The sequence below is a fragment of the Barbatula barbatula genome (genome assembly GCF_947034865.1).
Source record: "Barbatula barbatula genome assembly, chromosome: 19".
NCBI lineage: Eukaryota > Metazoa > Chordata > Actinopteri > Cypriniformes > Nemacheilidae > Barbatula > Barbatula barbatula.
The window spans coordinates 21788556-21810661 of record NC_136782.1 but is presented as its reverse complement, the minus strand read 5'-3'; the positions used below and the strand labels follow the sequence as shown (position 1 = coordinate 21810661).

At 41.2% G+C, this 22106-nt stretch overlaps 2 protein-coding genes across 2 annotated transcripts in view; one reads left to right on the top strand and one right to left on the bottom strand.

Annotated features, from left to right (window-relative positions):
• LOC306908488 (NACHT, LRR and PYD domains-containing protein 3-like) overlaps positions 1 to 22106 on the top strand; it is a 316456-nt gene that overhangs the window by 268913 nt on the left and 25437 nt on the right. The gene's annotated exons all lie outside the window — the stretch shown is intronic.
• The window catches only part of LOC306908485 (uncharacterized protein), a 236329-nt gene continuing 219887 nt past the window's right edge, over positions 5665 to 22106 (bottom strand). Inside the window, exons 12-18 of the mRNA XM_079481383.1 lie at positions 21498 to 21671; positions 17039 to 17212; positions 14431 to 14604; positions 11830 to 12003; positions 8764 to 8901; positions 7914 to 8087; positions 5665 to 7311 (exon numbers count right to left, since the gene is read on the bottom strand). Of these exons, the coding sequence (XP_079337509.1) occupies positions 7299 to 7311; positions 7914 to 8087; positions 8764 to 8901; positions 11830 to 12003; positions 14431 to 14604; positions 17039 to 17212; positions 21498 to 21671 (1021 nt within the window). The 3' untranslated portion in view covers positions 5665 to 7298. The remainder of the gene's footprint in view (positions 7312 to 7913; positions 8088 to 8763; positions 8902 to 11829; positions 12004 to 14430; positions 14605 to 17038; positions 17213 to 21497; positions 21672 to 22106) is intronic.

The following is a 22106-nucleotide window of genomic DNA, read 5'->3' as shown; positions in this document are numbered from 1 at the left end:
TAAATCAGCGCGATCGCTGATTGCAATGATGAACAGGTGCATGAAGAGAGAGCGAGAAAGTGAAATACTAGAAAGCTAAAAAGTGGTGTGTGAATAAAAGAAAGGGAAGAGAAACCTGACTCATGACACATCCACTCCCACGTGTGCTGGAACCCACAGGAAACACATCTTAATTCCCAATTTATTCACTCTATACATACTTAAAATAATTTCATATAAAATATCTTGTCTTGAGGATCTTCCACTAATAAGGCTTGTTAATGAAGAGAAAGAATCTGAACATATCACCGCATTCATCGGCCGAGTATCCTCCATCCACCTGATAGCTAATAGTATTGCTACCATCTCTGTTGAATATACTCCTACATGGTCTGATACTCTTTTTGCCAATTTTAACTTGAAAATTTGAGACATAAATAGCTGCTGAAGCTCGACCTTTTCAGGATCTTTGGAACCATCAGTAAAATCTTTGATTTTTGAGTTGTAATTCTGCTCAAATCTTTTCTTGCTAATTAAAATCGACCAATGGCAAAGGGAATAGCCAAGGGGAAATGGGTGACACTACTACTGCAGGACTCAATTCTACATTTATTATTCCACATGATTTGGCTACTTCTTCTCCAATCCATCCAAAACTACCTAACTTGGTATGACTCATATTCCCCACAATTTTCCAATACCTTTTTAATTGGATGATTTTCATAATGTCCGTTTACCGAAATCCAGTAATTCAACCTTGATTTGAATCTTCTTATATGTAGAGGCATGTCATTCATTTCTACCTGTAAGGCAGGAATAGGAGAAGATCTGCAAAATCAGCCCGACAACTGGGATAACACACACAGTATGTGGAGCATACAAATCAACAATTCGCGAGGTCGCCCCAAGCGTTAACCGCTGATCGGCTGAAACCGGCCTATGAACTGCTAGATCACTGAGCACACCAATTAACTGCTAGATTGGCCTCTGGCAAATTTGTATATCCAAACCCAACAAACGCAGCGGGCTGCGCTGAATAGGGCAGACACCACAGCAGTAGAACCAGCACGGAAACCCGGACGATATAATAGCGAACATAAGTACACCAAGCACAGTGTACAGCACTGTGGAAACAACTGTGTAGCATAAGAAATACAAGGTAGAAGATAAAGCTTAATCAGCACTCACCGAGAGGACTTGAGAAGCCAACGAGGACACATCCAATCTGTAGAACCTGGCGAAAGTATTCTGAGAAGACCAGCCAGCTGCACAGCATATGTCCTGAATAGATGTGACCCTAGACCAGGCCCACGAAGAGGCGATAGCACTAGTCGAATGAGCTCTGATACCGAAGGGGCAGTTCTGACCCTGACTTACGTACGCCAAGGTAATAGCGTCCACCACCAAGCTGCTCAGACTGCCGAAACCTGGCCGTGCGATCCATGTAAGCCCGCAAGACCCTTACCGGGCAGACCGCTCTCTGAGCGTTAGCATCCTGCGAGTCTGACGACTCGGAAGACAAAGCGGGCAAAGAAATGACATGGACTTTGCCACATAATCCGATTTTGGCCGGAGAGTGACGCTGCAGTCGCCACAAATGAAATCAGCGCCGACTGAGAGCGCTTGTAAACCCCTATGCGCTTAGCCGAAGCAAGGGCGAGAAGGAGAACGTTTTTTAGAGTGAGCTCTCTTACAGAAGCCGCGTCCAAAGGCTCGAAAGGGGGAGAAGAGAGAGCCTTCAACACCAGCGCTAAGTCCCAAGGCGGTACCGAAGGGGTTCGCGGGGGGAAAAGCCTCCTCGCTCCTCTGAGGAATCTGACCACCAGCATGTGCCTACCAATCGATTGCCCATCAACCGGGGAACGAAACGAGGCGATAGCCGCTACATAAACCTTCAGTGTTGACGGGAGGCCGCCGTTGTCCAGCCTGTGCTGCAGGAAAGATAAAATATCAGACACGGGGCAGGACGCCGGGTCGATATTGTTACTGCTGCACCATTTAGCAAACACCCCCCATTTTAGAGCGTATAAACGTCTGGTAGATGGCGCACGAGACTCCGAAATAGTATCCAGTACACGCTGAGAGTGCAGTTAGAACCCCCGAAGCGGCCAGGCATGGAAGTTCCTCAACTCTGGGCTGGGGTGCCATATCGTGCCGTTCACTTGGGACAACAGGTCTCTCCTGAGGGGAATCCACCACGGCGGTGCCGTCAACAACTCCCTCAGGTCCGGAAACCATGGTTGATTCGGCCAGAATGGAGCGACGAGAATCACAGACGCTGTCTCCTCTCTGATTTTGCACAGCACTAGGGGTAAAATCTTCACCGGAGGAAACGCGTAAAGCCGAACGACCGGCCAACGCACCGTCAGCGCGTCGCTCCCCATGGGGGAGTGGATCTGCGCGAAAAACAACGGACAGTGTGCGTTCTCGCTTGTCGCGAATAGATCCACTTCCGCCTTCCCGAAGCGTTCCCAAATTAACAGGACTGTGTCGGGATGAAGCCTCCATTCCCCGTGCGGAAGACCCTCCCTCGAAAGCATGTCCGCCCCGCGGTTCAGATGACCGGGGATATGCGCTGCTCTGATGGAGAGAATATGTCGATCTGCCCACAGTAGGAGACCCACCGCCTGTTTGAAAAGAGCTCCGGAACGGATCCCTCCCTGGCGATTTATGTACGAAACCACGGACATGTTGTCGGTGTGAATCAGAACATGTTTCTGCTCCAGCCTCGACTGGATAGTATGAAGCGCTAGAGACACCGCCTTTAGCTCCAGGCGATTTATGTGCCATTTCCTCAGAGACTGTGACCAAAGGCCGGATGCCGGGATGCCCTCGCACACCGCGCCCCATCCTGACGACGATGCATCCATCGTAACAACTGTGCATCTCGTCACCAGCCCCAGGGGAATTCCCCGACTGAACATGCTCGGGTCGCGCCACGGACTCAGGGCGCGGAGGCAGCTGAGTGTAACCGGGACTCGCGTCCGACCCGAGGACCATGCTCTCTATGGAACCCGAGCCTTCAGCCAGAACTGTAGTGGTCGCATGTGCAGAAGACCTAGGTGGCAGACCGCCGACGCCATGAGACCCAAAAGCCTCTGGAACTCCCTCAGGGGAACAGACCGGCCCGGCCTGAGCAAATGTATAGCTGAAGAGATGGACTCCGTCTGCGCGCATCTCCACTGAGTCGAAACATACCCCCAGATACGTTATAGACTGACTCGGCGTGAGTTTGCTCTTCTGCATCTTCACGCGCAGCCCCAGGGATGTCAAGTGACAAAGCAGCATCCGCGCGTGACCGATTAGCGCGGTCACGCGTGTTAGCGCTTCGATGGCGCTTGGCTATCTGAACATGAAAGTACGCATCCTTCAGATCTACGGATACAAACCAGTCCCCGGGACGCACTTGTGCCAGGATCTGTTTTAGAGTTGTCATTCTGAACGCTCGCTTGTGAAGCGCTCAGTTGACGGGTCTCACGTCCAGAATCGGACGTAGACCACACCTCTCTTGGGCACTACAAAATACCGGCTGTAAAACCCGCTTTCCCGCTCGTTCGGGGGACCGCGCTCGGTCGCTCCTTTCGCGAGCAGGCTGCAGATTTCCTGCCTCAACACAGGCACGTTTTGCGCTGACGTAAGCGACGGGACCACACTGCTGAAGCGGGGAGGTCTGCACCTGAACTGCAGGGCGTACCCGTGTTCTATCACGTTTAGTAGCCAAAGAGAGATGCCTGGAATGGCTTTCCACGCGTCCAGAAACAGACATAACGGCCGAATCTGATCGGGGGTTACCGTCAGCGGACCGTTTAGGGGAGCGCGCTGGCCCAGCGAGGCTAAATGCACTGGCGGGAAAATAGCTCGCGCGTGAGAATCCAGCGGTCTCTCATCCACGGGAGCGTCCGTGGACGAGGAAAGGCTGGTTATAGTTGTGACTAACTGCGGCTTCGCGCTGCACCGTGTCAGGGCAAGGGACGCAGCATTGTGTGGGTGAGGGGGAAAGAGCTCCTGTTGTGAACAGGTATGTGTTTTTATTGCATTCACACAAACAACACTTACAACGTTGCAATAATCGCCCGCAACTGCGGGGGAAAACTGTTGCAAACAGCGGCGTTTGGGGGCCGCCGGCACGCTCACGGACTCTCTCCTCCTCTTCCCTGGTCCGTCAGGACGGTTTGGCTCTACTACCGACTCCACGACGTCACCAAAGAGGCCGGAGGGAGTGATCAGTGCGTTCAGAAGGGACTTACGATCAGCGTCCTTTAGAACCGCCAACGTAAGCCACAGATGACGGTGGAGGACGACCATGAACCCCATAGACCTGCCGATAGCCTGAGCGGTGCGCTTCGTAGCCATGAGAGCGAAGTCGGTCGCCGCCCTCAGATCCCGCGTAGCATCTGCCTCCAGGCTGCTGCTATCCAGCGACTGAAGGATCTTTGCCTGGAACACCTGCAGCACCGCCATAGTGTGCAAGGCGGAGGCGGCCTCGCCAGCGGACGCGTATACCTTACCAGCGAGATGGCCGGTAAACCTGCACGGCTTCGAGGGCAGGCCTGGGTCCGAGCCCAACGAGGTGGCGGAAGGGCACAAATGAGCGGCGAGGGTCTCCTCGACGGGTGGCATGCGCACGTAACTGTGGGCCTCGGCCCCGACCACGTGGGCGAACATGGCCGGTGTAGCAGCGTGAACGTGCGCCGACTGAGGTGCTGACCACGTCTTCACCACGTGCTCGTGGACATCTGGGAAGAACGGCGAACTCCTTTTCGACGTGGCCTGGCGGCGACTCGCCTGAAAGTACCAGGAGTCGAGCTTACTCTTCGCCGGCATATCAGGTGGATCCCAGGTGATGCCGAGCTCGCTTACGGCCTTCTCGAGAACCCTGACGAACTCCTCGTGGAGGTCCGGGGTGCTCTCCGGATCGGGACGATCTCGCTCCGATCCTGCCCAGTCCTTGTCCGAAGCTGATATGGGCATGGACTCATCGTCCTCCTCGCCGCCGAAGGAAACGGCGTCCGCGATGGAAGGCGGAGGACGAAGGCCCTCGTCGACGTAGAGGACTGGGGAATGAGGTGGTGAGCCTCGACCCCATGAGTCCACGAGCGATGTTCCTGCGAGTCCTCAAGACACGCGCCGGCAGGTCCGCACAGTGCACGCAATCAGACTCGCAGAATGCATCCTCCGCATGAGCAAGGCCCAGGCAGGCAATGCAGTGCTCGTGAGTATCCTGCGGGCCAATGGGGCCCGCGCAAAGACGACAGAATGAAGCCATCGGATGCGGTGAAGAAGTATCCAGTCGTGTCTTCAGCGATGGCAGCGTGAAAAAGAAGATTCTGAGGATTGTCGTCACATGCACTGTATTTATACTGTCTAGATTCGTCAGTATTTGCATACTGTGCATGTTTTGCGACAATTGGCCAGTTTTTTTACTGGCGTTATCCTATAGGACTTCAGGAAAAGTGAAAAAGAGGAGGAGTTTCATATGCGGTCACCGCAATGTCGAAGTGACCGCTCTCGAAAGGGAACTTCAGTTTCACAGCAGAATAAAGCAAATCCTGTACAACAGTCAAATCACATTTGGACCATTAAAGTCAAAACCAAAGTGAAGTGAAATGTTTTTGGGCCCAAAACTGAAAATCTAATGTGTCAGAATATTTCTTCACTGTTTTAGACATAAAGTAGAGACGGATCCTCAAGAAAAACACATTTAATGATCACAGTCTGACAATATAGAGACAGACAGACACAGACAGACATGAAGAATGAGTTTATCGTTGGGTTCTCTGTTGGCTGTGATCTTCTTCTCCTCTGGACTCCTCTACTTGAGCATCTCTCTCTCTCTCTCTCTCTCTCTCTCTCTATCATGTGATATCTCAAACGCTTCATTATACATTCAACACAATTCTACATTATTTACAGTTTCATGTATTTAATATTCCAACCATAAACTCTCCCACATATTTACTTTTTGACAATTGTATATGAAATAATCTGATGATATAAAATGACAGTGTATAATACACACAAATGAGTTTACTATACATACACAATATACACAATCAATTGAAATGTTAAATTTAACCGTAGACTATATAATCTGTGTAATCTGTAAATATACTTCTGTTTCAAGTGGTGATCCATCTCTGATAAAGTCAGTTTGATAGTTTGGACAGAAAATCCAAACAGAAAAGGGAAAGTCTGACAAAACATTAACTCTGTAAAAAATTCTTTTTTCCGTCGGACACAAAGAAAGATATTTGGAAGAATGTTAGCAACGATCAGTTCTGGGGCACCATTGACTACTATTGTAGGAAAAATAACAACGGTGGTCAAAGGTGCCCCAGATCTGTTCTCTTCCCTAAACTCTTCAAAATATCTTCTAGTGTTCAACAGAACAAAGAAATGTTCACAATCATTTTTCCTACTATGGTAGTCAATGGTGTTTCAGAACGGTCAGTTGCTCACATTCTTCCAGATATCTTTATGTTCAACAGAACAGAGACATTTACAGGTTTTGATCAACCCGAGGGTCAGTAATTCATTTCTGGGTGAAGTATCCCTTTAAGAACATGTTCATGTGACTATCAGAGAGATGATCTTACTCTTGGAAGTAAATGTGGAGCTCATAGATTCTGTTTACATTAGTTTCCTTCTTGTAAAAGTCAAATAAAATAATAATAATGTAAATATGACGTCATTACTTCAATGCTTTCAGGATTCAGACTCAAAGTTTCAATCTCTTTCTATTTCTGATCCTTCTTCAGATGTTGTGACGTTAAATTCATTTGTTTTATTGGTTGATAAAGTGAGTCACACACATGATGATCTCTGAACACACACACACACACACACACACACACACACACACACTATATTTGCTGTATTATACATTCAACACAATTCTACATTATTTACTGTTTCATGTATTAATATTCCAACCATAAACTCTCCCACATATTTACATTTTGAAAATTGTATATGAGATAATCTGATGATATAAAATGACAGTGTATAATACTATATAACTATATAATATGTGTAATCTGTATCACACACACACTATATTTGCTGTATTTGATTGAAATCTACTGTAGTTTATACAACATTTGTCTGTGTTTACTGTCCTGACAATATTGTGGAACATCAGTTTCTTTTGTTGAAGAAGTTTTTCAGTCACTTCATCAAGACTATCACAGGATTATGAAACTGAATGTGTGAATGATTGTTTTCAGTGTGTCTGTAATGTCACTATAGTGTCGTCTTGTTATTCTCCATCAGATGATACTGAAGATCACACAGACAGCTGTAAACACACCTTACTGTCATCACCAGTGAGTCCTAAAAGAGAAACACAAAGACAGAACTAATGTATCATCACTACACATGTCAACAATAATAAACTCAGTTTGATCTTCATCTGTTTAACTCATAACCTGTATTATATGTGTCATCTGTCACTTTATTGTGTAAATGTTTTGTGTATATATTGTGTGTTGTTATTTCTACAGTCTGTCAGTATTCTGCAGTGTCTGAAGCACTCAAGACTTTCACTCACTGCACACGTGTGATGATGATGATGATGAAGATTTGATCAATAATAATGATGAAGAGCATCAAATAAAAACATCTAGCCATGTGTGCACAAACACTGAGGTGAACATCCATCAAACAAACAGCAGGAAATAAAACTATAAACCTCCACATAAATAATAATAATAATAATATGTTTAAGAAGAGGAAGATGACAGTGAACAGACTCTTCATCACACTCATTGAACTGAATTCTTATTGTGCTGCACTTATAAAACATCAAGTGTGTTCATCTGTACACTTCACATTTACTCTTGTGGTTTATTATTCAGAACTCATATGTGCTCGAGAAATTATTTTGCAAAAGGTTTTACAGTTGTTGAACATGTATTTAAATGAGCTCTACTCACAACACTGTCACTATTTTATAATGTGGATCATCTCCCAGCTCACAGAGAAGCTTCACTCCTGAATCTCCTACATTATTAACAGACAGATCCAGATGTCTCAGGTGTGAGGGGTTTGATCTCAGAGCTGAAGTCAGAGCAACACAACCTTCATCTGTGATCTTACACCTCCTCAACCTGTAGAGAACAACAACACACACTTCAGTCTCTCAGTTCAGCAGGAATGTCATTATTAAATAAACACGTTACAGTGAATGACAATCATCATTTTGTCTGAAGTGACTTTTATTCTCATCATCAGATTTCTAGAAAAACATCAATGTAATGAAATAAAATAATCAAAGCACTTTGAAAAACATAAATGAACGTTTCATATACAGCAAGACAAATCTGTAACACTGTCAACAACTAAATGAACATTTGAATATACCGCCACAGAGAGAAATAACTTCAGTTTTGCATTTAATCTTCATTTTTGCATTTATTGATGTCATTCCCTTCTAGTGTTTGTTAAACTTCAACAGAAACAAACATCAGGAATGACATAAAGTCACTCAGCAGCAATGAGAAAGACTGAGAGAATGAAGACGCATGAAAGTTGTGAAAGAAAACAGAATTATTCCGTCATTTATTCATTTTTTAGCTGATTCTTAAATACATGTAAAAACATGATTATTGTGTTGTTTAAACATGAATATAAACTTATTCTGCGAATTAGTTCATATTGACTAGCTCATCAAAACGATACAAAAATATATAATTTTATAATTGAGAATAATTTAGAAATTCACGCCTGTAGAAGATGATCATGTAAAAATCAGTTCATGTGTGACTATCAGAGAGATGATTTTACCTCCGTGTGTCCAGCTTCACTCCTGAATCTCTTACTTTATTAACAGACAGATCCAGATGTCTCAGGTGTGAGGGGTTTGATCTCAGAGCTGAAGTCAGAGCAACACAACCTTCATCTGTGATCTTACACCATCTCAACCTGTAGAGAACAACAACACACACTTCAGTGTCTCAGTTCAGCAGGAATGTCATGAATGAAACACATATTACACTGAATAACATTCATCATCATGTTAAATCTTGATCATTAAAATGCTGTTCTCACGCTCTCACACCACACATCTGTTTTCTTACACAGGACCATACGCTCCATTGTTTCTATAGTGTGAAATCTAATGTGTGTAATAATTGTGTAAAAGCTGAAGTGTATTTTAATGCTGCAAACATTTGATAACGTCTCAGTGGTCTAACAGCCCCTCAATGTCAAAATAAGTGAGGTGACCAATCAAATGAAAGAAGACGAGAGTTAGTGTTTACAGAGCCGAGCGGTTCTTTCAATAAAGTTTTTCATGTGCAGATGATCTGATGAGCTCAGAATATAAATACAACAAGTAAAGTTTCATGTTAAGCGTGTGTGAATGTCCCACATTAAACTGTTTCCTTATAATGGACTTCAATGGAGGAGAAAACACTTAACGTGACATTATTGACTTTATCTGTGGAATAAGATCTCCTTCTTTTGACAGCAGCTTGTGTTTATTACAACAAACATTTGACAGAAATGTTGTTTTTTCTGGTCGTTGTTTGGGTAGTGAAGCGCTTTTCACATTAAGTGTTTTAGAAAGTCTCAGTAAACTGTGTGGCTTTGAAAGTTTCTTTATTGTTTGTGTTAATCTATTAAAATGTTAATTGTATTTGCAAATACTTTAATGCATCATTAACAATAAATTCTAGTAGAGAAACTCTTTCTTTATTTCTGTCGTTCTTTTCTTTATGGCAAGATCTCTCATGTCTGATCTGTGCTCATCATTTAAAGGGTTCCTGTTGGACGGCTAAAATGAACATTATTGTGTATTTGGTGTTATATTGTGTGTTTACGTGGTTTACTGTTAAAAAAAATCACATTAGTTTTCACATTTCATTGCATTACTGTTGCTTCTCTGTGTCTTTCTGAAACGCCTCGATTCTTATCAAAGTTCTTCGTTGTGAAAGCGCTGTGTACTCTGATTGGCCAGCTGCCCAGTGTGTTGTGATTGGCCGAATACCTCAAGCATGTGACGGATATATATTTTTATGTGTAGCATCACACTGCAGGGAGAACAGCCAGAGGATACGAGGCTCCCGATGGATTCAGACTCATAAATATAAAACTATTTCTGCATTTGTGATCGTAGGACCGACAGAAAAACTTACGTTTGAATAGTCCGATGCAAATTCTTTCATAATGAAAACGTTCTTACAGGCTGCGAGTGAGAAGCGTCAGACTGTCCTTACAAACTTGGATTCGCTCCACTTTTTAGAAACAGCCGTTGAGCACAACCAGGTGTTCATGTGCTGCACACACTCAGATTTTGAAGTTGTGATGTTTTGGAACAGTGTTGTAAATAAAACGTAACGACAGATTTATAATTGAGTCCTCGTATGGAAAACCAACTAAGAGATTCATTTGTGATGAAACACACAGCGTCTCCACAACATGACGACAGCAACAACAACACTACAGCAGGAACAGACACGCCTTCTTTCTTACACGTTTATATTTAGGGTGTGTTCTTCAACACTTCTCACCAACTGATGTAGAAATGTGGGGGTGTGTTTAAAGGAGGCGTTTTAGGCAGGTTTGGATGAGCATCCGCTTTTAAATAAAACTAAATCCTGTCATATGATTTTAATCATCACATGTTTTGACAATCACAATACACTTAAAAACACAAACACATAACGCAAAGTTTTTATGACATTCCTAGATCCCAAACACCCCCAACCAACCCCTGAACATGAATATAGAAGATGATGATGTAAGAATCAGTACATGTGTGACTATCAGAGAGATGATCATCTAAGAATCAGCTCATGTGTGACTATCAGAGAGATGATCATCTAAGAATCAGTACATGTGTGACTATCAGAGAGATGATCATATAAGAATCAGTTCATGTGTGACTATCAGAGAGATGATCATCTAAGAATCAGTTCATGTGTGACTATCAGAGAGATGATCATCTAAGAATCAGTACATGTGTGACTATCAGAGAGATGATCATGTAAGAATCAGTACATGTGTGACTATCAGAGAGATGATCATCTAAGAATCAGCACATGTGTGACTATCAGAGAGATGATCATCTAAGAATCAGCACATGTGTGACTATCAGAGAGATGATCATCTAAGAATCAGTACATGTGTGACTATCAGAGAGATGATCATCTAAGAATCAGCTCATGTGTGACTATCAGAGAGATGATCATGTAAGAATCAGTACATGTGTGACTATCAGAGAGATGATCATGTAAGAATCAGTACATGTGTGACTATCAGAGAGATGATCATCTAAGAATCAGCACATGTGTGACTATCAGAGAGATGATCATGTAAGAATCAGTACATGTGTAACTATCAGAGAGATGATCATCTAAGAATCAGCACATGTGTGACTATCAGAGAGATGATCATGAAAGAATCAGCACATGTGTGACTATCAGAGAGATGATCATCTAAGAATCAGTACATGTGTGACTATCAGAGAGATGATCATCTAAGAATCAGTACATGTGTGACTATCAGAGAGATGATCATCTAAGAATCAGCACATGTGTGACTATCAGAGAGATGATCATGTAAGAATCAGTACATGTGTGACTATCAGAGAGATGATCATGTAAGAATCAGTACATGTGTGACTATCAGAGAGATGATCATGTAAGAATCAGCACATGTGTGACTATCAGAGAGATGATCATCTAAGAATCAGTACATGTGTGACTATCAGAGAGATGATCATATAAGAATCAGTACATGTGTGACTATCAGAGAGATGATCATCTAAGAATCAGTACATGTGTGACTATCAGAGAGATGATCATATAAGAATCAGTACATGTGTGACTATCAGAGAGATGATCTTACTTCAGTGTGTCCAGTTTACAGTGAGGATTCTCCAGTACAGTAGAGATCAGCTTCACTCCTGAATCTCCTACATTATTATCAGTCAGATCCAGATGTCTCAGGTGTGAGGGGTTTGATCTCAGAGCTGAAGTCAGAGCAACACAACCTTCATCTGTGATCTTACACTCACTCAACCTGTAGAGAACAATAACACACACTTCAATCTCTCAGTTCAGCAGGAATGTCATGAATGAAACACATATTACACTGAATAACATTCATCATCATGTTAAATCTTGATCATTAAAATGCTATTCTCACGCTCTCACACCACACATCTGTTTTCTGCCCAGTGTGTTGTGATTGGCCAGCTGCCCAGTGTGTTGTGATTGGCCAGCTGCCCAGTGTGTTGTGATTGGCCAGCTGTCCAGTGTGTTGTGATTGGCCAGCTACCCAGTGTGTTGTGATTGGACAGCTACCCAGTGTGTTGTGATTGGCCGAACACCTCAAGCATGTGACGGATATATATTTTTATGTGTAGCATCACACTGCAGGGAGAACAGCCAGAGGATACGAGGCTCCCGATAGATTCAGACTCATAAATATAAAACTATTTCTGCATTTGTGATCGTAGGACCGACAGAAAAACTTACGTTTGAATAGTCCGATGCAAATTCTTTCATAATGAAAACGTTCTTACAGGCTGCGAGTGAGAAGCGTCAGACTGTCCTTACAAACTTGGATTCGCTTCACTTTTTAGAAACAGCCGTTGAGCACAACCAGGTGTTCATGTGCTGCACACACTCAGATTTTGAAGTTGTGATGTTTTGGAACAGTGTTGTAAATAAAACTTAACCACAGATTTATAATTGAGTCCTCGTTTGGAAAACCAACTAAGATATTCATTTGTGATGAAACACACAGCGTCTCCACAACATGGCGACAGCAACAGCAACACTACAGCAAGGGTGTATTCCAGAAAGCAGGTTATGTGACTTACCTGGGTAAGTTAAGGAGTAAGCAAGCGGATAACATCTGCTTTCGGTTCCAAAAATGGAGGTAACTTTCGGGTTATGTAAGTTACCATAGCAACTGACTCTCTGAGGATAACCTGCTCCGGAGCAGGTTATGTTGCAGGGTTAGTTTGTTTCAGAGAGGTTTCTGAGCATGGCATGCCCTTTTGATGAGAGGCACAGATTATACAGGGTTTTTTTCGCCATGAGAGGGTGATAAAACCACATATCGATGTGTTCTCTTATCCTAAGGAATATTTGCAGGAGCGCTATTGTTTTTCTAGGCAGCCGTTAATTTATTTAACAAACCTACTAAGACCACACATATCAAACGTGACAAACCGCGGGTCAGCGCTAGCGCCAGACAAATTCTTTGTATTGCTCTGCGCTTTTTTGCTACGGAGAGTTTTCTCTACAATATGGGCGATGCAGAGCATGTGGGAAAGGTGACAGTGTGTAGAGCTGTTCGTACAGTATGCATGGCACTGAAACGTTTTCTACACACTTTTGTACAGTTCCCTGGCCATAAACCTGGGCGCTTTATTAAGTGAAAGAGCCAACTCCTGAGATGGGGTAAGGGGAGGTGGACCCCCGCCAGTAAGACGGGCCTCAGCCTTCTTTCTATTAGCTATATAGGAAGAATACTGTAAAAGTAACTTAAGACATTGATCTTAAAACAGTTAGAATACAATATTAACTTTTTGGAGAATGTTTTTGTGTTTCATTTTGACTTGGGAAAGACTTATTTTGGCTGCAGAATGATTACACCTTATAAAACAAGAGGCCTATATATTTCTTTTCAATATACATTGCACTGTATTCTTAAGAAACTGATGTTGAGAAAAGTAAATGCTTGTCGAGTCATGCCACATGCTCAAAAAGACAATTGTTCAACTTTTGCAAATTAACAAAAGAAAGGCAAGCATATTTAAAATGTAATAAAAAAATATGCAGCTGTGTTGCTTTTTTTTCATGATAATGGGCTTGAACTCATTAAAAGTTGTGAGTCCGCTTCCGAGAAGTACACGGCACGTAACTTTTCACCCTTAGTTTCCATGGTGACTCCTGAATTCGGCGTTCCATTGAAAATGCCTTGATATGTTCACTGTGCGCGCGCATTAACTCAAGGTTATTAGCAGTAGGTTGATTAAACTAACTCGACACAGGTGTTTTGGAACCGACATACCCAGAGTAAGCAGGTTTTGGGTTAATCAACCCACAGTTCAGGGTTAATCTGATGGTAAATTAACCCAGCTTTCTGGAATACACCCCAGGAACAGACACGCCTTCTTTCTTACATATTTATATTTAGGGCGTGTTCTTCAACACTTCTCACCCACTGATGTAGAAATGTGGGGGTGTGTTTAAAGGAGGCGTTTTAGGCAGGTTTGGATGAGCATCCGCTTTTAAATAAAACTAAATCCTGTCATATGATTTTAATCATCACATGTTTTGACAATCACAATACACTTAAAAACACAAACACATAACGCAAAGTTTTTATGACATTCCTAGATCCCAAACACCCCCCACCAACCCCTGAACATGAATATAGAAGATGATGATGTAAGAATCAGTACATGTGTGACTATCAGAGAGATGATCTTACTTCAGAGTGTCCAGTTTACAGTGAGGATTCTCCAGTACAGTAGAGATCAGCTTCACTCCTGAATCTCCTACATTATTAACAGACAGATCCAGATGTCTCAGGTGTGAGGGGTTTGATCTCAGAGCTGAAGTCAGAGCAACACAACCTTCATCTGTGATCTTACACCATCTCAACCTGTAGAGAACAACAACACACACTTCAGTCTCTCAGTTCAGCAGGAATGTCATGAATGAAACACATATTACACTGAATAACATTCATCATCATGTTAAATCTTGATCATTAAAATGCTGTTCTCACGCTCTCACACCACACATCTGTTTTCTTACACAGGACCGTACGCTCCATTGTTTCTATAGTGTGAAATCTAATGTGTGTAATAATTGTGTAAAAGCTGAAGTGTATTTTAATGCTGCAAACATTTGATAACGTCTCAGTGGTCTAACAGCCCCTCAATGTCAAAATAAGTGAGGTGACCAATCAAATGAAAGAAGACGAGAGTTAGTGTTTACAGAGCCGAGCGGTTCTTTAAATAAAGTTTTTCATGTGCAGATGATCTGATGAGCTCAGAATATAAATACAACAAGTAAAGTTTCATGTTAAGCGTGTGTGAATGTCCCACATTAAACTGTTTCCTTATAATGGACTTCAATGGAGGAGAAAACACTTAACGTGACATTATTGACTTTATCTGTGGAATAAGATCTCCTTCTTTTGACAGCAGCTTGTGTTTATTACAACAAACATTTGACAGAAATGTCGTTTTTTCTGGTCGTTGTTTGGGTAGTGAAGCGCTTTTCACATTAAGTGTTTTAGAAAGTCTCAGTAAACTGTGCGGCTTTGAAAGTTTCTTTATTGTTTGTGTTAATCTATTAAAATGTTAATTGTATTTGCAAATACTTTAATGCATCATTAACAATAAATTCTAGTAGAGAAACTCTTTCTTTATTTCTGTCGTTCTTTTCTTTATGGCAAGATCTCTCATGTCTGATCTGTGCTCATCATTTAAAGGGTTCCTATTGGACGGCTAAAATCAACATTATTGTGTATTTGGTGTTATATTGTGTGTTTACGTGGTTTACTGTTAAAAAAAATCACATTAGTTTTCACATTTCATTGCATTACTGTTGCTTCTCTGTGTCTTTCTGAAACGCCTCGATTCTTAACAAAGTTCTTCGTTGTGAAAGCGCTGTGTACTCTGATTGGCCAGCTGTCCAGTGTGTTGTGATTGGCCGAATACCTCAAGCATGTGACGGATATATATTTTTATGTGTAGCATCACACTGCAGGGAGAACAGCCAGAGGATACGAGGCTCCCGATGGATTCAGACTCGTAAATATAAAACTATTTCTGCATTTGTGATCGTAGGACCGACAGAAAAACTTACGTTTGAATAGTCCGATGCAAATTCTTTCATAATGAAAACGTTCTTACAGGCTGCGAGTGAGAAGCGTCAGACTGTCCTTACAAACTTGGATTCGCTTCACTTTTTAGAAACAGCCGTTGAGCACAACCAGGTGTTCATGTGCTGCACACACTCAGATTTTGAAGTTGTGATGTTTTGGAACAGTGTTGTAAATAAAACTTAACCACAGATTTATAATTGAGTCCACGTATGGAAAACCAACTAAGATATTAATTTGTGATGAAACGCACAGCGTCTCCACAACATGGCGACAGCAGCAACAACACTACAGCAGGAACAGACACGCCTTCTTTCTTACACGTTTATATTCTGGGCGTGTTCTTCAACGCTTCACTAACTGATGTAGAAATGTGGGGGTGTGTTTAAAGGAGGCGTTTTAGGCAGGTTTGGATGAGCATCCGCTTTTAAATTAAACTAAATCCTGTCATATGATTTTAATCATCAAATGTTTTGACAATCACAATACACTTAAAAACACAAACACATAACGCAAAGTTTTTATGACATTCCTAGATCCCAAACACCCCCAACCAACCCCTGAACATGAATATAGAAGATGATCATGTAAGAATCAGTACATGTGTGACTATCAGAGAGATGATCATCTAAGAATCAGTACATGTGTGACTATCAGAGAGATGATCATGTAAGAATCAGTACATGTGTGACTATCAGAGAGATGATCATGTAAGAATCAGTACATGTGTGACTATCAGAGAGATGATCATCTAAGAATCAGTTCATGTGTGACTATCAGAGAGATGATCATGTAAGAATCAGTACATGTGTGACTATCAGAGAGATGATCATCTAAGAATCAGTACATGTGTGACTATCAGAGAGATGATCATGTTAGAATCAGTACATGTGTGACTATCAGAGAGATGATCATGTAAGAATCAGTACATGTGTGACTATCAGAGAGATGATCATGTAAGAATCAGCACATGTGTGACTATCAGAGAGATGATCATCTAAGAATCAGTACATGTGTGACTATCAGAGAGATGATCATGTAAGAATCAGTACATGTGTGACTATCAGAGAGATGATCATGTTAGAATCAGTACATGTGTGACTATCAGAGAGATGATCATGTAAGAATCAGTACATGTGTGACTATCAGAGAGACGATCATCTAAGAATCAGTACATGTGTGACTATCAGAGAGATGATCTTACTTCAGTGTGTCCAGTTTACAGTGAGGATTCTCCAGTACAGTAGAGATCAGCTTCACTCCTGAATCTCCTACATTATTATCAGTCAGATCCAGATGTCTCAGGTGTGAGGGGTTTGATCTCAGAGCTGAAGTCAGAGCAACACAACCTTCATATGTGATATAACAGTGACTCAACCTGTAGAGAACAACAACACACACTTCAGTCTCTCAGTTCAGCAGGAATGTCATGAATGAAACACATATTACACTGAATAACATTCATCATCATGTTAAATCTTGATCATTAAAATGCTGTTCTCACGCTCTCACACCACACATCTGTTTTCTTACACAGGACCGTACGCTCCATTGTTTCTATAGTGTGAAATCTAATGTGTGTAATAATTGTGTAAAAGCTGAAGTGTATTTTAATGCTGCAAACATTTGATAACGTCTCAGTGGTCTAACAGCCCCTCAATGTCAAAATAAGTGAGGTGACCAATCAAATGAAAGAAGACGAGAGTTAGTGTTTACAGAGCCGAGCGGTTCTTTAAATAAAGTTTTTCATGTGCAGATGATCTGATGAGCTCAGAATATAAATACAACAAGTAAAGTTTCATGTTAAGCGTGTGTGAATGTCCCACATTAAACTGTTTCCTTATAATGGACTTCAATGGAGGAGAAAACACTTAACGTGACATTATTGACTTTATCTGTGGAATAAGATCTCCTTCTTTTGACAGCAGCTTGTGTTTATTACAACAAACATTTGACAGAAATGTTGTTTTTTCTGGTCGTTGTTTGGGTAGTGAAGCGCTTTTCACATTAAGTGTTTTAGAAAGTCTCAGTAAACTGTGTGTCTTTGAAAGTTTCTTTATTGTTTGTGTTAATCTATTAAAATGTTAATTGTATTTGCAAATACTTTAATGCATCATTAACAATAAATTCTAGTAGAGAAACTCTTTCTTTATTTCTGTCGTTCTTTTCTTTATGGCAAGATCTCTCATGTCTGATCTGTGCTCATCATTTAAAGGGTTCCTATTGGACGGCTAAAATCAACATTATTGTGTATTTGGTGTTATATTGTGTGTTTACGTGGTTTACTGTTAAAAAAAATCACATTAGTTTTCACATTTAATTGCATTACTGTCGCTTCTCTGTGTCTTTCTGAAACGCCTCGATTCTTAACAAAGTTCTTCGTTGTGAAAGCGCTGTGTACTCTGATTGGCCAGCTGTCCAGTGTGTTGTGATTGGCCGAATACCTCAAGCATGTGACGGATATATATTTTTATGTGTAGCATCACACTGCAGGGAGAACAGCCAGAGGATACGAGGCTCCCGATGGATTCAGACTCGTAAATATAAAACTATTTCTGCATTTGTGATCGTAGGACCGACAGAAAAACTTACGTTTGAATAGTCCGATGCAAATTCTTTCATAATGAAAACGTTCTTACAGGCTGCGAGTGAGAAGCGTCAGACTGTCCTTACAAACTTGGATTCGCTTCACTTTTTAGAAACAGCCGTTGAGCACAACCAGGTGTTCATGTGCTGCACACACTCAGATTTTGAAGTTGTGATGTTTTGGAACAGTGTTGTAAATAAAACTTAACCACAGATTTATAATTGAGTCCACGTATGGAAAACCAACTAAGATATTAATTTGTGATGAAACGCACAGCGTCTCCACAACATGGCGACAGCAGCAACAACACTACAGCAGGAACAGACACGCCTTCTTTCTTACACGTATATATTTTGGGGGCGTGTTCTTCAACGCCTCTCACCAACTGATGTAGAAATGTGGGGGTGTGTTTAAAGGAGGGGTTTAGGCAGGTTTGGATGAGCATCCGCTTTTAAATAAAACTAAATCCTGTCATATGATTTAAATCATCACATGTTTTGACAATCACAATACTATGGAAGCAAAAAAGAGACATAATGTTTTGAAATTTAATAGCCAATGAATACTTGAGTTTGAATTATTTTACTTTGGAAACCTTGTATCTGAATTTATTTGTTTCGAATTTACCTCTATGAAATTTAAATATGAAAATTCTTGATTTCCATTTTAAAAACTGGAATTTAATGCTCACAAATTCAGATACAAAACAAAATCAACTTACAGAATTTCAGATAAAATACATTCAGGTTGATCAAATTCGATTGCTCTTATTCAGATCTAAAATTTCAAGTTAATATTTTTCAAAGAAAACATATGTCTAATTCGACTGCTCAAATTCAGATCGAAAAATTCAAGTTAAATATTCACATGGTAACATCCGGGCTACCCAGCATAGGAAAAACAGTTGAGCCCAGAGCCCGTCTGCAATTGAACCGCACCATTGAACCGAACCATTGAACCGAACAATTGAACCGAACAATTGAACCGAACCATTGAACCGAACCAATGAACCGACGTCGGGCGGCCTATCAGAGAACGTCAACCTGACTGTCTGTCATGATCCAAGAAGAGGCAAAGTCACGTATATTAAACCTGTAAAGAAGATGACTTCTTACGACAAGCCGTTTTGACATAAAAACCTTGGGTTTGACTATCCATAAAATATATTTTAGATAGTTTTAATTGTATTTCGACGAGTCATAATTGTAATTTCACTAGTCAAATTGATAATTAGAGATATCTGCATTTATAATTGCGCTAGTAAGAAATATGATTCGAGATATCTGTAAATATGTTTTGACTAGTCAAAACTCTATTTTAGATATCTGTAATGACCTCATAGATATCTAAAATTATCGCGTCACAAATACGCAAAGTATTTAAAGATATCTCTAATTCAGTTTCGACTAGTCTCAATTATATTTTAAGATATCTGAATCGTGCCTGCTCCTAGTCGAATCTGCTGTTGTGTGACGTGAGACTTAATCTCCTCAGCTCCTCCCCCACGCCAAAACCAAAAGCGCAACGGCTAATGCTATCACCTTGGCTTCATCGGAACACAGCTAAGGAGACAACAGGCTAGTTTTTTAAAAACGGATGTCAATGGGTTTTGTTCGCTTTTACGCTTTCTCTTAAAGATCCTTCGATCTAACTAAAATAAGGGTTTCTTATCTATGCCAGAGCCCCTCCTTATACCTAGTGCTAACGGCTAACAACAGTAGACAGCGTTTGTAACTTGTCAAGGAGAGAAAAGAACTGAATGAAGTACTTTAGGGATTATTAAATCATATATGGAGGCAGTCATGTATGCATAGCGCTGAGATTTTAATTGCAGTCATGTTACAAAGCAGACCAAACAATGTGTAATGTTCAATAAAGACAAAGATCAGCAAACTGCTCGTTTTGTTGTAATTTATTTTTTATATATTTTTTGAAGAGACATGAGTGAAAAACATTTGAATTATATACCAAAACGTGAAAAAGTACAAATAAGCACGTGATGGACAAGAATGTTGCATATATGGCACTTCAATCATGACCTGCTGGCACTGAGATCCGAATCGGCTCTAACCACTAGGCCACAGACACCTATACAGATGTCTCGTTCTCGCTTCTCAGGGAACCGAGGTTACGAAAGTAACCGGAGAAGTTTTCCTGCTGGCTATAACGTGTTGCCTAGCTGACTTACCTACATAGAGAGACGAGTCACACAACAAACCATAGCTAACAGTTATGTGTTCCAAAAAATAATCAGCAACAACATACTTTTGTTCTGTCGAGTCTGATTGTACATAAACAGCAAACTACCGGAGCACCTTCGTTTTCCCTAGAAGTCATCTTCTTTACAGGTTTAATATACGTGACTTCGCCTCTTCTTGGATCATGACAGACAGTCAGGTTGACGTTCTCTGATAGGCCGCCCGACGTCGGTTCATTGGTTCGGTTCAATGGTTCGGTTCAATTGTTCGGTTCAATGGTTCGGTTCAATGGTTCGGTTCAATGGTGCGGTTCAATTGCAGACGGGCTCTGGGCTCAACTGTTTTTCCTATGCTGGGTAGCCCGGATGTTACCATGTGAATATTTAACTTGAATTTTTCGATCTGAATTTGAGCAGTCGAATTAGACATATGTTTTCTTTGTAAAAAATATTAACTTGAAATTTTAGATCTGAATAAGAGCAATCGAATTTGATCAACCTGAATGTATTTTATCTGAAATTCTGTAAGTTGATTTTGTTTTGTATCTGAATTTGTGAGCATTAAATTCCAGTTTTTAAAATGGAAATCAAGAATTTTCATATTTAAATTTCATAGAGGTAAATTCGAAACAAATAAATTCAGATACAAGGTTTCCAAAGTAAAATAATTCAAACTCAAGTATTCATTGGCTATTACATTTCAAAACATTATGTCTCTTTTTTGCTTCCATACAATACACTTAAAAACACAAACACATAACGCAAAGTTTTTATGACATTCCTAGATCCCAAACACCCCCCACCAACCCCTGAACATGAATATAGAAGATGATGATGTAAGAATCAGTACATGTGTGACTATCAGAGAGATGATCTTACTTCAGTTTCTCCAGTTTACAGTGAGGATTCTCCAGTACAGTAGAGATCAGCTTCACTCCTGAATCTCCTACATTATTATAAAACAGATCCAGATGTCTCAGGTGTGAGGGGTTTGATCTCAGAGCTGAAGTCAGAGCATCACAACCTTCATCTGTGATCTTACACTCACTCAACCTGTAGAGAACAATAACACACACTTCAGTCTCTCAGTTCAGCAGGAATGTCATGAATGAAACACATATTACACTGAATAACATTCATCATCATGTTAAATCTTGATCATTAAAATGCTGTTCTCACGCTCTCACACCACACATCTGTTTTCTTACACAGGACCGTACGCTCCATTGTTTCTATAGTGTGAAATCTAATGTGTGTAATAATTGTGTAAAAGCTGAAGTGTATTTTAATGCTGCAAACATTTGATAACGTCTCAGTGGTCTAACAGCCCCTCAATGTCAAAATAAGTGAGGTGACCAATCAAATGAAAGAAGACGAGAGTTAGTGTTTACAGAGCCGAGCGCTTCTTTAAATAAAGTTTTTCATGTGCAGATGATCTGATGAGCTCAGAATATAAATACAACAAGTAAAGTTTCATGTTAAGCGTGT